This window comes from Castor canadensis, chromosome 2 (genome assembly GCF_047511655.1).
Source record: "Castor canadensis chromosome 2, mCasCan1.hap1v2, whole genome shotgun sequence".
Classification (NCBI taxonomy): Eukaryota; Metazoa; Chordata; class Mammalia; order Rodentia; family Castoridae; genus Castor; species Castor canadensis.
The window spans coordinates 188,053,372-188,070,145 of NC_133387.1; the positions used below are offsets into that span (position 1 = coordinate 188,053,372).

Here is a 16,774-nt window from a genome sequence, read left to right on the forward strand (position 1 = left end):
CAGGGCCACTGTGCCTGCACACTTGCTGCTGTGTGCCACTCTGATCCACTGCTGAGCGCTTTACACATGTGCTTGCTCAGCTGTGCTCTCACTTTACTCTTTCTCCCTAGAAAGCTAGTTTCCAAACTCTGAGGTGGTGTGATTTGGAGCTCTCTCTACTCCTGACAATTCAAGGGAACAAAAAAGAAAAAGCAGCAAATGAAATGACTGGAAATGAGCCAGGCTCAGCCATGACAATAAAGCCTGAGACAGACCCATCGACATTCCCGCTTGGTCAGTGGTACTGATCCAGGGTGAGCAACACCCAGATTGATAAATGCTTCCTTTACCGGGGGTGGGTTGGTGGGTGGAGGGTGACTCATTGTATTTTAGAGAAGAGAAAAGCCAGCCTTGCTTGCAAAAGGTTAAATAATTTGCAGAGACTCCAACTGCCTGGAACATCTGCAAGCAGATACTGTTTATTTTCCCACAAATATTTATATATGGATAAAGTGAAAACTACGGGCCTCATTTCAATGCCTGTGTCCTACTGTGCCAATTAAAATAAAGGGTAAAAAAACCCAACACCTCAACACATTTTGTGTGACCCTGCAGAGCAGCTATTTTTCTGGGTAAATTCTTTTGGCTTCTCCAAAAATCAGTTTTGGTCCATTCCCACTGGGAATCCTGAGGCTAGAGTTGGCTGTGGTAACCCCAGGGGGTCTGTCTGCAGAGTCTTCTGTCCAGAGCCATGCTCCTCTCTTGCCTCCCCTGAATCTGAGAGTCCTGGGCCTATTTCTTTCCATTTGCTTCTCTAAAACCTGATATGGCTTTCCACCAAAAGAGTTGAATTGTCACCCAGTGAAGGAGATAACATTAGGCAGGCAAACTGTGGCTGGTGGAAGACAACCTGCAGAGGGATGGATGAAGACAATGATACTCACTAGCTGGTGAAGACAACGGAACAAAGGTGGAAGAGCTAGCAGGAGCCACTGAAGAAAGAAAAATGAAGGTGAAAAACAGGTGGGGAAACAGATCGTGGAAGCACGCAGATACTGAGTGAAAAAGTGGATGCAGCAAACTGGGGTGTCAGTGTGAGTTGGTGAAGCAAGTTAATGTTGGGAAGAGAAACGCCATGCACGGAACAGGTGGCCAGTGGAGAGGACAGCTCTCTCTTAACCTCAAACCATGAGCCTGAGTGCCCGCCAAGCCTGCTGCTCAGGTAAAGGATCAGCCAGGAACAGCTGCAGCAGCCTGAAACCCTGGCTGAAAACAAACAGCCAATTCAGCAGGACCAGCTGTGTCCACAGGAACAGGGACAGCAGGAAAGGGAACCTAGATCTCAGCTTAAGGTGTGCCTTTAGAGGAGAAAAAGACTGGCTTTCAAGTCGCATTCTACATATGTGTTTCTTTATGCACATGTTGATAAACATGGCACATATTGATAGCAAAGTCTACATGCTTAACTTTAATTTTAATAACTGAATGGAATAGAAATAAATGGCTTGAATGACTGGGTAGGGTTCATGACCATCTGAGATAGAGAAGATACTAGAACACTGGTGCCCTCCAGAACACACAGAATGTGACCATTTGGATGGTGCCATGGGGCAGTGGAGCAAATAATATTCAGTGTCATTCTTGCTCCCCTAGAGAAAGGGGGTGTGGGAGAGACAGGGGCTAAACAAGTAATGCTAAGCAACTCTCTGCTTGGAGGGCATTTAGAAATTGGGCATTGGGGGCACAGACACTGAATGGATCTTTAGTTTTTCATTGGCAAACATTCAGGAATTGTCCCTTCAATAATCACATCACAAAGTTCCCTTTGAGAGCTAGATGAAAATTTGGGAAAGCATTAATATGCTGCCAACATCGCCTTAATGCTTATGGTTTAGTGTCCCTTTGCCTTCCAGAAAAGGGTGTCTGCTTAAACTGTCAGCATACAATATCACTGGAATCAGAGCAAGTTAGGCTACTAAACTGTCGTGATTGGATGGTCTGTAATTCAGATAAAACAAAGCAAAAAAACCTGCCTTCCTCTGAGTCTCTCTCTCTCTTTTACTTTTTTGGCGAGAATTGTTTGCATAATCATTCATATTTTTCTGGCAAAAGGATGGAATTTTATGTGCTTTAATCCCATGTATTACAGTGCATTTAACATATCCTTGTCACCCTGGGGACAACATATGAAAACAAAAATCTCTTTTAAAAAGTAGATACTCTAAAGTAATCCCTTCACACTGAAACAAATGGTTTGTTTTGCTTCATGGTACAGATGCAAATTAAGATGTAACATTCAGGACATAAAATTCTTCAGGTATATAGTTTAATTATGGGGAAAAATAAATTCCTAGTAAGTTGTATGTAGTTCTGACCAGGAAAAGTCCCCTCCCTAGGTAAGCAGAGGGGCATGACATCATGCAGGTATGAGGCTTAAAAACATATAAAACAGGAACATTTCCCCATGCTAAGGTTTTATTTGTTTAGATTCACAGCTTCCTCTTTATCTTCATGCACACTCATGAAGTGCACACAAAGAAACTTCTGAACAGAGAAGCCATGCTTTCTGTCTGACAGCTCGGAAGCACGGGTCCTTTAGTTATTTGTGTCTTCCACTAATTTCACCTGCTCATCCCTGGCTTCCATGTACCTATGATTCTGCATGTGGGGAAGTCTATAAGGCACCAGGAAAGCAATCCCACTATTGAGGCATCTCAACAAACTTCAAAAGGGATGAATCCATGCCAAACACTGGCCTCAACTAACACCTCTGAAACCAGGGATCTCACAGCCAGAACCTCTGCCTAGCATACAACTCTGATGTCCCTGTGATTTCTCTCCCTTGTGGCTGAGGGGGGCTCTCAGGGTCCAACTACAATGTCACAGGATCAAACTGCTCATGTGCACCCCACTGTCCTATAGGATAGAATGGGATGAACCAGTGTCAGGAACCAACACTATAGGTTCTCAGTCTTGGTGCAAGCACACAGTTAAATGGATAGAAGATCCTGTTCACCTGAGATCAGGTGACCTTTGTGCCTTCTAAGGAGTGGAAGTGAGAACTCAGAAAAGGTTCTTTCTAGGACTTGCTCTCACTTCCTAGCACCAAAAAGTGGGTTTTGTCCCAGTTGTTGTAAACATTGGCATCATCCTCCCAAGGGTGTCCTTTCTCAGGATGGGTCTGGGGACCAGGTAGCCCCTGGGCTAGGACCTCACATCAGCAACTCAGTAAGCTTAGGGGGTTGCAAGGTAAAGCCATAGTAAGGTTTCTTCATGACAGTGTGATGTTCCCACGTATTCACCATTTCATCCTGCCAACTTTCTGGAGAAAGGCACACTCATCTCTAAGACTATGCCTTGTTTCTAACTTATCTAAAAGAACTTTGCATTTTGAGTCTTTAAATGTGACTTTATATATATGGCTGAGAAAAATGGACTTTAGTGTCACTGTTTCTTTACCATTCATAATCTACTTGGAATGGAGAGATGACGCCACTATCCTCCAAAGGGCTTCTTGAGTCTCAGTTAACTATCCATTTTCATACTATCAGGCAACAAATGACAAGGTAGAGAGGTTTCCTTTTATAAAAAAAAATTAAAAGTAAAAATTTTAAGTGAGCATTAATTTTTAACAATAATTTTGAGAACAACCCTTGCTATATTAAAAAAAAAAATCTCATCTTTATAAGGCCTGCTAGCAGTGAATGGAAACCACTGAGGCCTTTGAAGCCCAAGACCCAGTTACTCTGAGTCAGTAACCCAAGATCTAGTACTCAAGCTCCTATCACTGGTCAGATATCAGTAGCAGGCCTCACCCTATCCTTCCTCTCTTTAATGCAGCAGAACTAGCGTTCCATTTACATGCCCCAAAAAGAAGGAGCTTGAAGACTCATTTAAGGATTTTGGGAAGGATCCAGAAGGAAGGAGCACTTCTGCCCAGAGCTGCTCCTCCTGGTTCCTGTGGGGCACAGCTGTCAGCCCAGAACAGGCAGCTGCAGTCCTACAACTCCAGCCCCCACTCTGACGTCTTCAGACACCAACTCGGCTGAAGGAGTAGATTTACCACTTGCTCCAAATCTCCTAACACCCACGCTTAGCTACTTAGGTTTTTGCTGTTGCAGCAATATTTCTGAATAAATTGTAAGGAGATAAGTTTTTCTGAGCATCTTTTGGGAGCTAGCAAGCAGCTTTTTATGCAAAGAATGTACAGCTTCCTGAATACCTTTCCTTTTGGGTCTGTGACATCTCCTTTCACTCTTCTCTGTGCTCTGCCTAGGAAGAAAGTGGAGCCTTAGGTAAGTGAAGCTTGGAGTGTCTATACAGTCTGAGGGTAGGACCACAGTTTCAACCCTGAAGCAGCTGGTCAGTTCTCTGTCCATCCTTGTTCTGTGTCCTGTATTTACAGTTTACACAATTAAGGTGTTCTTCTTGTGGGAAGTCTCCCCTTCTTTCCGTGCTAGACTGGAGATTTGCAAAATTAGCTTCTAAGTCTTTTCCATTTCAAGTAGCCTGGTGCAATGAACACAACTGACCAGAACTGGGGGTTTAACCTCCCAGCAGTTGCCTGCCAGACAAAGTTCACACAGCTTATAATTGTACCCTTATAATTGCAGCTGCTGCAAGGGTCTCCCCCATCTTCCTGCTCCCCTCCAGCTACCAAGTGATAGACAGAAAAGCAAGGAAGCAATTGAGCTCCCTTCTTTTATTTCCTAAAAGCAAATGTGAAAATTCTTTCAGGTTCTTTTCTCCTTGAAGGCATTTTAAATAGTGGGTTCATAAGGGGTCACTTTTCTGGATTCCTGGCTAAAGATGGGGTGGTGTTATAGTGTGTTTCTCAGGGAACATCCGCAGACTCCACTATGCTTGGTTCAGCAAACATTATCAACACACGCAAAAATTAATCAATAAACACAATTTCAAAAGACACAGAAGTTGCATGCTCTAAAATAGGAACAGTGTTAGCCTCTTGGAGTAACCTACAGACGTTAACAAGGGCACAACTAGACTAAGGTCAGTGTGGTTAGGGCCCAGACAGCATCATCTACTTCATCCTCTAGGGGACAAAAAAAGGGACCAGAACTAAATTAAGAGCTAGAACTAGCAGATGTTAACGCTATGGAAACAGGTAATGAGGTATGAAGAGGCACTTACGTGGAGGAGGGCTATCTGCATTTCCCATGGATGGAACACAGACGAAAAGAAAAGCCAAGAGACAGACCCAAGGGAAAAAAAAAATAAGATGTAAAAGAAATGAACAGAATCCACAAAGTATATGGAGCTGGAAACTCAAATTATCAAATTACTTCAAATCCAGAAAGAAGCAAGCCCTGCGAAGGAAGATGAGATGGGCTTTTCTATTTCTGGGAAAAGGTAAGTGTGGGGGGTGTCCCTTTGCAGGGACCTGGCTCCCAAGACCAGGAAGTAAAGGATTCTCCCATGAGCATTAAATCCAGGAGCCATGGACTGCTCAAGAGCTCTGATTCTATACCCTTTTCTTCAGCTAGAGGGTCTCAAACCTCTTGAGGCTGTAACTCTGGTATGTAGAGGGGCCACGGATAGGGCACAGCTTGCTCAGAGCCTGGCTGCTGTGAGAAGTGAGGGAAAAGCTGGGCAGGGATGGTTTAAGGAAAGAGAGAGTGATGGAGGAAACAGAGATGCAGCCATGAACAGCATCAGGGAGAAGCTGCTCTCCTGAAAGAGCCTGTGAGGCAGGTAGGCTGTGGGGAATGAGGGAAGAACAGAAAGTTCAAGGCCAGGCCATCCTTTTCTCTTTTGAACTGTGAGGGTTTTGCACCTGCTCACATATCCTACATCAGTCTCTGTTTTTCTATGATATAATATATCTATTGCATCAAAAACCCCACCAGGAATTATGTGAACTGTTTTGTATCTAATAGCTTCTTCAAGTCACAGAGTGCTTAGGGCCTCTGTGGCCTGTTTCAAAAAGTAATCTCCTCAATCTTTCCATTTGCACTGCTATTTTTCTCCCATTGCTGCAACGCCACATTGGGGGCTACCCCTGGCTGTTATTTTAACAAGCTGGACCAGACACCAGGACAGTGTCCCAAACCCCTTTGAGAAAGAGAAGATGAAAGGAGCATATGTCAGCCATCCCTGAGAGCCAGAGAGCTAGGTGGGCCACAATGAGTACAGGGATCTGAAAGACAAAAGCTGTCTTTTGAACCATGATGGGGTCAGCTCAGAGCCCCCAGCTGTCCACAAGGAAAGAGTAGGCATGAGAAAGAGGAAGAATAGCTGACTTGACTTACGGACTGGCTGTGTCTTGAACTCGGAGGCTGCGCTGATCTCGCCCAGCCCCTTGCCGTTGAGGGCTGCCAGTCGTACAGCGTATGATGTCTCAGGCTTCAGGCCCATGATGGTGACGACACCCTCCATGTTGGCTGTTGTGAGAATATGGGATGGATCACAAAAAAGTAGGAGCATACTGGCGAAATGGTGCTATGGATAACAGTATGGCAGGTCCTCTCAAATTAAATAGTACCTCCATCTGATCCAACAATTCCACTTCTGGGAAAATACACAGGTAAACTGAAAGCAAGGACTCAAGCAGATACCTGCACACCCACATTCACAGTAGCAGAGTCCACAATAACTAAAAGGTGGAAACAACCCAAATGTCCCCTCATTGATGGATGAATGGATCAAGGGAACATGGCAAAGACAAACAACAGAATATTTATTATTCAGTCTTTAAAAGGGATGAAAATTTGACACACACACTAAAACAGGAATTAACCTTGAATACATTATGTTAAATGAAATAAGCCAGACACAAAATGACAAATATTACATGATTCAACTTATATAGGATAACTAAAATTATCAATTAAGAAAGACAAAAAGTAGATGGTGTTTATCATCATTGTTTTCTGAAGAGAGGTGAGGTAATGGGAAGACAGTGTTTAATGTGTAGAGTTTCAATTGGGGATGTCAGAAAAGTTCTGGATGGTAGTGGTGGTGGTTGTGACTTAATGCTACCGAACTGTACACTTAAAAATGGTTAAATGTAAAATCTGTGTCATGTATATTTTCCCATGGAAAAACCTAGGAGTGCCCTTTAAACAAAGATGCCTGGCATAGATCATAGCATGGGGCTAACCTGCCACAAAGTCAGTATGAGATTTCAGAGGGAAGGTAGGAAGGGGAAAGGATTGTTTTCTTCTCACTACAATCCTAATTATACAGTGGTTCCCCTTCAACCCTCTCTCCCCACCACCCAGAAGCTTCATGGCAGAGGTAAAACTACATCGGCCCTGTCTCTGAATGCTGTGATCGCCCCTATTCCAGCACCACCCCAACCCAGATCCCACACACTAGAATAGGATCAACGTTTCCATAGACACACAACATACTTCACTGAGTTATTCCAGTTAAACTCCAGCAGGGGACTTAGACATAAATATATCTGTTTTCAGGTGGTCTGGGCTCAGGGTATTCAAATTGCAGCAATCCAGGCGTCATTTTTTGACAGAGAAAGGAGACTTGTGTGTGGGAAGGTCATTTGCCTAATCTTTAGCTTGACTGATCTCATAGACTTGACTTCAAAGCAGACTTATCTTGCCATCTTTCCTTGTTTGGATATTATCATAATTACCTGGCAGGCAGGACTGAGCAGGTGTCAGCAGAGACCTGCAAGCACAGGAAACCCACAGGTGCACTGCAGAAGTGTCCTATATTCATCTGGTTGTGCTCAGCATCTGAGTGGGGCTTCTGCCTGAAACATCTATCCTGGCAGGGTCATGAGAATAGGTTCTAAGCACCAGAAAGCCAATAATCCTCCACGCAGACGTGACCATGAGCTCATTCTAGAAGGGACAGATCCTAATGTCTATAGGAACCCAGGCAGGTCAGCAGGTGGTGCTATCAGGCAAACTCCAGTAGCTAAGAGGGGTGTGCCACTTTACTCAAATGCAAAGCCAGGATCTGATGAATGCCAGATGGGAGTGTGCACTCCAGCACCAAGTACCAAGCCACTCAATCCTATAGGAGATGCCCACTCTTCCCAACTCACCTTCTTTGGCATCATACCACTTGAAATGCCACACTTCTTCACCCAGTGCTCTCCACTCAGCCTTGTATTTAAGGACAGGCACTCCACCTGTGGCCTCTGGCTCATTAAACTGCACCTGTGCTGTGCTGGAGTATGGTTCCACTCCGTCAATGGATGGTGAAGATGGGGTGTCTGTGGGGAGATACATATGGAGACTCAGATGAGCCCCCTCTGGCCTAGGACCACATCTCCCAATCTTAAAACATGCTTCTCTCATTTTTGCCCATTCCTGGGGATCCTATCACCTGAATTCCGTCCTCTTGGCCCATTTCTCCTTATGATTTCCCCACCAACACATCCTGTGTTTAGATTCTCACATCTCTAATGGCTCCCTGCTTCCTGACCATCTGGCTTTGTTGATCTTGGCCCTCTCTTCTTCTCACAATTCCTGAAGTATACAAGATAGGCTAGCCAGGCAGGGAAGTCACCTTAAGGTGGTTTGGAAACCACCTTGAGGGGAACTCACCTGCTTGAACAAGGATGAATTCCAAGGACTCCTGTCCAATGCGGTTGACTGCAGTACAGTTGTAGTTTCCAAAGTCATTTTCAGAGTCTGGGGTCACCTTTAGAAGGAAGGAGTCTCTGGGTTACAAGCATCCCAGATCTTTAGTTGCAAGATTAAATCAGTAAAGAATAGAACTAGTAAAGCACATTCCACTTCATAGTCCCAGTCTAGCCTAATGGACTGGACCAATATGACTGAGAAAGGAGACCTGGGGTGACATGACACTCAGCTTGCTCTCCAGCCAAGAGCTCTCTAGTTCAGGATGTGTCAGGGAAGCAAGAGAGATGTGAGCTGCATTCAAGAAGCCTACCCATTGTCACATGGCCTGGTCTACCCTGCCCCCTCCACCCCACCCTGACTCACCTCCAGGTAGCTGGCAGAGGGGGTGTTGTAGATCTTGATATTGCTGTAGTTGGAGCTCGGCAGCAACTGACCGTCTCGAAACCAGGAGATTGTAGCACTGGGGTAGGCAAATACCTCGCAGGTGATGTTCACTTGGTTCCCCTCCCACGTGTACACAGCCACAGGGCCCTGTAGCTTGGGGGCATCTGCAGTGAATGACACTGACTATCAATATAATCGCTATTATCTTGGAGCCCCCACATCCTGTCTACTGACACTGGGAAGGCAGGTGTGTCCCAAAGCAGAGCTAGACCCTGGTATAGTAGAGGTCAGGGTCATTTCAGCATTCCTGTTCACATGTGCTGTGGGGCAGCTCAGACCGTGAGAGACTTGTAAGAAGCCTGGAGATGGAGTCTGTGGGGGGTGGCTTGGGGACACAGCTCTGACACAGCCTATGGCCATCTGCCATAGGGAATATGGCAGAGCTCATGGTGGCAGCATAGGTCTTGGCTGCTGTTAGTCCCTCGCATCCCTGCCCAGTTCCTCCCTCTCCCCAGTCTTTCCCCAGTCATTCCTCACATTGCACTTCAAGGTACATGGACTGGGAATCCTGGCCAATGGTGTTTCTGGCAGTGCAGATGTACTCGCCGGCGTCTGTGTACTGAATGCTCTTCAGAGTCAGGGAAGACACCCGGGCATGGCTGCGCACTACCATGTGCCCATCCAGCGTCTGCCAGGAGGGAAAGTGATAGCATCAGAGCCTGAGGGAGGTAGAGGGCCACAGCAGTGTCGGGGCTGGGTGGCTAGGCCATCGCTTTTCTGTGACCAGTCTCATACACTCTCTCCTCTGTGCCAACATCTGATCTAACTTTAGGTGTCTCCTAAGGTGGGAAGGGAGAACAGCTTTGGGAGCATGTGGGAATTTGGGTGAATCCATAACAGAAAATGGGACTCAATTGTGTCAAATGTTCTGAATTATATGCCCAAATTGGTTTGGGGTGAGGAAAGCTGGGTCCCCCAAGACTAGTTTGTTTGGGATGTGTACAGTGGAAGGAAAAGTCCTGACCAGAAGAAGTTCTAGCACCAACAGCCTTGCTCATGATATCTGGGAAACCTGCACTCCCATCCTTTCCTTCCTGTCTTCCCACCTCCAGTTCCATGGTGTGCACATGTCACGAGAATTTCTAATGTGTAGGAAATTATGCAAGACATCCCTTTTCTACAGATATCTCTTTTTCTTGGATTAAGTGAAACAATTCCATTTACAAAACAACTCACAGGCCAGGAGCTATTGAGCTGGAAGTGAGGGTGACAGGGTTCCCTCTCCAGTGTCAATGGTACAGAGAGATCCCTGACACCACAGTCAACACCATTTCCTAGTTCTTTATACTCCTAGTGGCTTCTTGAGTCTATGGAATTACAGTAATTGGTCAAGAAGAGAATTAGCCCATGATCCTTAGGCAGTAGGTACTGGACTATTTCCAAGGGGTCTCCCTTCTTAGTATTCTAAGTAAAATGGTTGGCCCTGGTGGGGTCTAGGCATATGGCTTAAATCCAGACCCTCCAGAAAGTCAGCAATCTGAAGAAAAGGCCCTACTCCTTGTTGGGTGGGCAACCCTCTTCTCTTCAGCATATGATGTTGGGTAGAGATGGGTGAAAGGTACTCTGCATCTGGCACCTACCATCTCATGGGTTTGGTCCTTAGAGAATGAAAGAACACTTGGCTTTAGGCTCTTTTGATAGGTTGTTTTGGAAGCCGGAGGCCCCAACTGTAATGTCATACAGCTCAGAAGTAAAGCAGCTTTAGCCTGTGCAGCATTCTCAATAGGCATCATGAGATGCCTCTTTTGCCATTATTAACAGTCATATACGCCCTGTCACGTGTCCTATCTGGGAGGCAGGGCATGCTGTCAGTAAGGACCAAGCAAAACCATTACTACCTATTGTCTTAAGCAACTCTTCTCTCTGAGATCAATGCCCAGGTGCTCCCATTTGACATGTAAATCTGGGAGGCTTGCTGGTGTGCATCCCAGGATAAGGCACCCATTAATAATAGACACTAGCAGACAGGTGGGGGCACTTCCTAGACAGCCTTGCAGCATTCAGTTTGTTGGAGACACTGGATCTGGGAACTCTTTCTTGTGTATGGACAGTGCTGTGCAGTTCCATCCCAGTGGCTATTTTTGTATGCCAAACAAAAATCTTTGCTTGTCAGTAAAGATTAGGGCCAGGAAGAACATGAAGCCATTCCTGCAGGTATCTCTAAAGGGCTGGACTGATCTACTTGTCACTCCTATTTTCCCAAAGCACAGCAGAACTGAAAACAGAGTAGATTCAAAGTCTCCTGGCCTTGGCAACAATGAGATGAACTATGATTCTTTGTGACATAGGCTGCACTTGTCCTTGGGCTGCCACACACAATCCTCAAGAAGCCAAGAGAACATTTCTACATGGAAGAGAGGCAGAGGAAGTCATTCAAGTCAGAGTAGGACATTAACAATAACAAAGAGAAGGATGAGCAGTCTTCACTCAAAATAAACTAGAAGATTGTTGAAGAGAGGCTGAGGAAATGGTTTTAGGGACAGCCATACTTGTTTTTTTTTTGTTTGTTTGTTTGTTTTGTTTTGTTTTTCTTTTTCCTGACTGGTCTCTTTTCTTAAGTTTCCCTGTGTGCAGATTTCTCTCATTTAATGATGTTGACAGATCAATAAGCAGTCCCCAATAAAGATTTCTTATTTTTCAGTGGCTTGTTGCAGGTTTGTTGATGGGAGAGGACTTGCCAGACGGCCAGTTCTGCCTCTGAGGATACACAGACAGACTCCAGTGCATGTGGACTGTCTTCCCCTGATGTGGTTTACTCTTGCACAGGGATGAAGTCAGGGAGTGCCAACCACAAGCCATCCCAACCAAATGTCATGCTGACCACCCTGGCTTCCTTAGAGGGAGCAGATGAGCTCATGGCAACAGTGAAAGGATCATTACAGCAAAAAGATCCTTTTCTTTTTTTCTGTTTCAAAAGCATGAAGAGTGGTTATAATAGTTCTCATCAAACCATTTTTGTCTCCCTTCTTCTAGGCAAAAGTGCTAAAGCTTTTCAGGGCTGACAGAACAGAACGGGCTATAACCCAAGCTTCTTTTATACTCATCTGGCCTATGATCTTCAAATATGAATGAGACAAATAGAAGAAAACAGAACTTCTGAGCCTCACGGGCAGCATTCAGTGGAAAGTCAATTATGTCTAAAGTGAGATATCCAAGACAAAAACACTTCTGGAAAATGGAGTGAGGTGTCTGCTTTCCTGGGAGTAAATCCATTATTTCCACTTATAATAATAATTCTCTTAACACCTCCTTCATGCTCTCTGATAAATCTCAGTTCCTCCTGTAACTAGTTCTTGATCAGAATGACAGGGAAAGATGTACAGGCAAAGCAGAATGAGATTGGTAGCTGCATAAGGCTGGCTTATCAAAAATTAACCCTTCTTCTCTCTCTTCCCCAACCTATGGGGCCATGACTTTTGGGCAATAAAACACCCAGCCTGTGACGGCACTAAGTGATTCCCGTGTCACAGGAGAGAAGCATTTCACTGAGGACATGCATTAACCACAGTCCCTATGATGTGGAAGAAGGTGCAATACAAAGAGGACTTATGATGCAGTAGATCTGATGAGAGTGGCATGTTCATATGCAGAAAGTAATATCCATGCCTGGGGACAGGCAGTCAACTTTTAAATATTAAGCAGCATTAAATATTTATAACCATGACCTGAACACATGAATTACGTGTTCTGAATAATTATCATTCCTCAAAGACTAAGAGGAGAGATTTACTGAATTAGAATACGTAGTCCGTAAGACCTCTGTGCTTATAGCTTTGCAGTATGAAAGCTCCATTTGGAGAAAGACACAAGGTTACCTTTAATCAAAAGTGTTTGTAGACTACAACCTTGTACTTCTTCTAAAGTAGGCTGGATTTTATTTTACTCTAGGTCGCTTAGCCACACAAGTCAGATAAAATATGATGGGCGTGGTCATATGCAGCGTCTTGGAGTGTAGTGATAAAAAATCAAAGGCTACTATTTAACTCTGGATGTCAAACTGAGTCCTCTGTTACCTAAAATGGAACCAAGCAGGCAGAGAAATCTCAAAGGCTAAATGCTACTGACTTTACAAAATGTTAGCCCATTTGTGCCAAATCATTCTACTCTCATAAATTCAGTGCTCTGTAAAAATAACAGATACATCTAACAATTTGGGAAAGTCAGTGAGAGATGTCATTTGTGTTGCTTTTGAGATGAATGTGATGTGATAATTTACCAAGACCACTCATTATAAAACAAGTAAGCAACAAGATGAGTTGAGCTGGAAAGGAAAGGGCTGAGTGAGTGCTTTTAGATCCCTCACTCACTCTGTGACTTTATGGTCCAAAGCCACATCCACCACGTGTGACTTAAAAAAATATTTCATCATTTCAAAATGCCTGGCTTGGGAATTGGGGCAATTTGTATCCATCAAAATAATTACCTGGTGATTTTATCAACACCAGCAAAAGAATAAGATCCAGTTTTAGGAAAGAATAAGGATTTATTCATCCACTCCCAACACAGCTTGCTTGCTCATACCAAAACAATGCTATTGCTAAGTAATGTCTAACTCTATTGACCTATCTTTAATCTAACCAAAGTGCTAATTAGTTTAGCATGTCTGGTTATTAACTGCATAGCGAGTTAAACTGTAATGCTTTAAAAACTAATGACTGGCTAGTGGTCAGGTAAGCTATACCTCTTGCTTCTCTGGTCGAGTCCACGAAGCCTGGAGAGAACAAGATATAAAACACAACAAGAAAGCAGTAAAATTTTACAACATGTTGCTTTAGAGAACGGATGTATCATACTGCATTTCGTGCACATGCAGCTTCTTTTTAATTTGAACTTTTTCCAAAGCCCACTTTCAATGGTGTGTTTATTTCCCAATTTAATTTAGGATTTACCTTATGTTTAGTTTTCCCCACTTATGCACATTAAATTATATAATTCAAAGATAAAGAGATTCCTAATGTTTATAGACACATACACAGATATAAGCAGATATTTTAGACTGCTTCTATTATAAAACATCTTAAATATTCTTCCTAATATTTGGTGGCACTACTAATTTTAATCACATACTCTAGAGATACTCAGAGTCTAGGTTTCCTCCTCTGAATATTTTTAGATAGTTTACCACAGATATACTAATGCCATGTTATGCTCATGCATTTTATAACTCTGCATGCATCCTATTAAAGTAAAATTTTTATTTAAAAAAAGGAACAAAGCAAGGAGCAGAAAGGTACATTACGAATGAGGAGTATGAAGTCTTTGAGACTATGGATCAGAAAACTTTGAGGACATCAAATGTCGAGTGCTTATGGTAGGGATCCACTCCTTAAAGACAGAAGGTTTGGAGGCTCAGCCGTAACCAGCTTCCTCCAACATTCACAAGGAAGTGAGATAACTCATGGACATTGAGGTTCAGGGAATTTTCCACCCACATCTAATTTTTTAAAATATATCCAGCACTTGGGTATCTATTCTGACAATTTTTCTGTTTTCGTAATGGGAGTCAAAGACATCATAGCTGCATTGCTCTTTTTGTTAGGTTGCGTGGATGCTTGGTTGTCCCAGATGTTCAGATAGAAAAAAGACAGAAAGATGCTAGAGACATAGCAATGCAATCCATGGAGTGCAAATGACTTAGCAGTGAGTCCACTAAATGCAAGGAGCTTTGGTGAGAAACGAGAATGGAGACACCAGGTTTTGTTCTATGGTGATGGGATGGAGGAGAAAATGAGAAGAGAGGAACATGCATAGACGAAGTAACAGGGGGCCAACATGTCAGATGTCACTGCCAACTCCACTCCACTAAAAAGCTTGTTTGTTACATGCCAGGGCTGCATGAATCAAGATCTTTGTTAAAGGAGCTGTATCATTTGGAGTTGTTTTTCAAATCTTCTTCATCTGTGTCTCTCCCAATCACTATGGTTCTGTGGCTTTTGGAATAACTACCTGCTAATTTCACAATGGTTCTAGTAGCCTGACTCCTACCTGTTTTCCTGTTGAAATGATAGCAAACGTCTTAGACCTAATAATTATGTGAAAGTGTGGCCCACTTTCAGTCAATCTGATATGCAAATATATACACTTAGGAAATAAATTAGGATATGATTAGTAATGCTCCAAAAAATGTTAGTTCTAGGTTGTTTTGGTATTCATATTTTATTGTCTTACATAGAAATCTGAAAGAGTATGTATATAAACTAAAGCAAAGCACCCCTATAATTATCCCAAACATTCCCCGTTTTACATTTGTGCACGCCATGAGAAACCAGGCTTTAATTGCTTGATGTAGTCACCAGTGTTTAAAAATGGGCACTGGGTTTGTACTGAATGAGGAATTTTTTTCCTAGTAAAAAGAAAGTTCCAGCTTCCAAAGAATCTAGAATTTCTAAAGGTCTGTTTGTGGATTTCCTGTTAGCTCAAGATTCCAGGTTCACAAAATGCCTTTTTTTTGTTCTCTTCTGATCACAGCTCTTCCCCACTCTCCTTTTCCTTAATCATTAGTCATTTCAAAGGCCCAGAGAGGTTCAAATAAGCAAATGATGTTTTTCTTTTCTGCCAGGGATCAAGTATGCAAGTCATCATCCTTAGGTTTCACTAAAATGTAAATGGGGCCTGGAATTTAACAACACTCACTCAAACACCTGGCAAGATTTACAATGAATCTGTGTAGGACCAAGAATGAAATGACACAGATGCACAAACTTTCCGAAGTGTCACAAAGACCTTCATGCATGCCATCAAATCAACCCATTTTGATGTTCTTTTTTTGTCAAGACCATAGTGACCTCTAAGAAATGGATCAATTTTTAGACAACTGGTCTACCTTGATTATCTCAATGATCCAAACAATTAGACTTAGCCTAGCTATTGCCAGTGCTGAACTAAACCAACAATCATTCTCAAACCAGTGAATAGACTGGTTTGAGTTTGAGTTTGGTGAATAGATCAAGGATAAGGTATGACATTTAGACTGACTGTACTTATTTTGGCTTATTCTCTTCCTTCCTTTTGTAATAAAGAAGAGTGATACTCCATTAGAAAGTCACTATGTGTCTTTGGGTGAAAGCCTTTTCTCCCCTTCCTATAAGAAGGATAATATCAGACACAAGTAGTGATGCAAAAGACAAAGCTGCTTAAATTCACTTATATTGTAATTAACTTTACTAAAGGAATCCGAACCTTCCACAAATGTCATCAGAATCATAAGAGAATTGTGGTGCTGTGGAATCACCTTCAGAGCCATAAACACAGAGTGACGCCATTGAGGCATCTTAAGAAGCTCTGCAGTTGTCTTTGATCCAGTCAAGATTTTCGTCAGTGACTTAGACAAAGATATTTCATGTAAGTGTTCACACAAAGTTGGAAATATTACCTAATATAAATGTTAGTTGACAGTTGCATTGGGAAGGCTACCTGTCCTTGGACTTTACAGTTAGGGTTGGGAACACCATTGGTTGTTCTACTTCATTATGTTTAAAATACGTATGTAAAATAGGGGTAGGCCCATGTGGGCTGAGATGTTCTGACTCAAAGACTTTTGAGTTTTCAAAAAAGTGAGTCTTGATTGATTCGAAAGATGATCTGAAATAGTCATTTAGACTGGTTGTACATGTGGCACTTTTAGTAATGATAAAAGGTGGCCACTGGCATTTATGGGGAAAGAGGCCAGTGAATCTAAATAACTTGTGATGCACAGGACAGTCCCAGTGAAGGAATATTCTTCACAAATTGCCATAATAACCCTGCTGAGGAACAGGGCTGCAACAACAACAAAA

At 43.1% G+C, this 16,774-nt stretch overlaps 1 protein-coding gene across 18 annotated transcripts in view; it reads right to left on the reverse strand.

Annotated features, from left to right (window-relative positions):
* The window catches only part of Ncam1 (neural cell adhesion molecule 1), a 295,788-nt gene that overhangs the window by 33,145 nt on the left and 245,869 nt on the right, over positions 1-16,774 (reverse strand). For 5 of the 18 annotated variants that reach the window (XM_074066714.1, XM_074066713.1, XM_074066722.1 and 2 more), the window contains exons 9-15: positions 13,681-13,710; positions 9,477-9,627; positions 8,919-9,103; positions 8,517-8,613; positions 8,012-8,182; positions 6,249-6,380; positions 5,131-5,145 (exon numbers count right to left, since the gene is read on the reverse strand). In XM_074066714.1, the coding sequence (XP_073922815.1) occupies positions 5,131-5,145; positions 6,249-6,380; positions 8,012-8,182; positions 8,517-8,613; positions 8,919-9,103; positions 9,477-9,627; positions 13,681-13,710 (781 nt within the window). The remainder of the gene's footprint in view (positions 1-5,130; positions 5,146-6,248; positions 6,381-8,011; positions 8,183-8,516; positions 8,614-8,918; positions 9,104-9,476; positions 9,628-13,680; positions 13,711-16,774) is intronic. The other 13 variants (XM_074066720.1, XM_074066719.1, XM_074066726.1 and 10 more) reach the window with 3 other exon arrangements.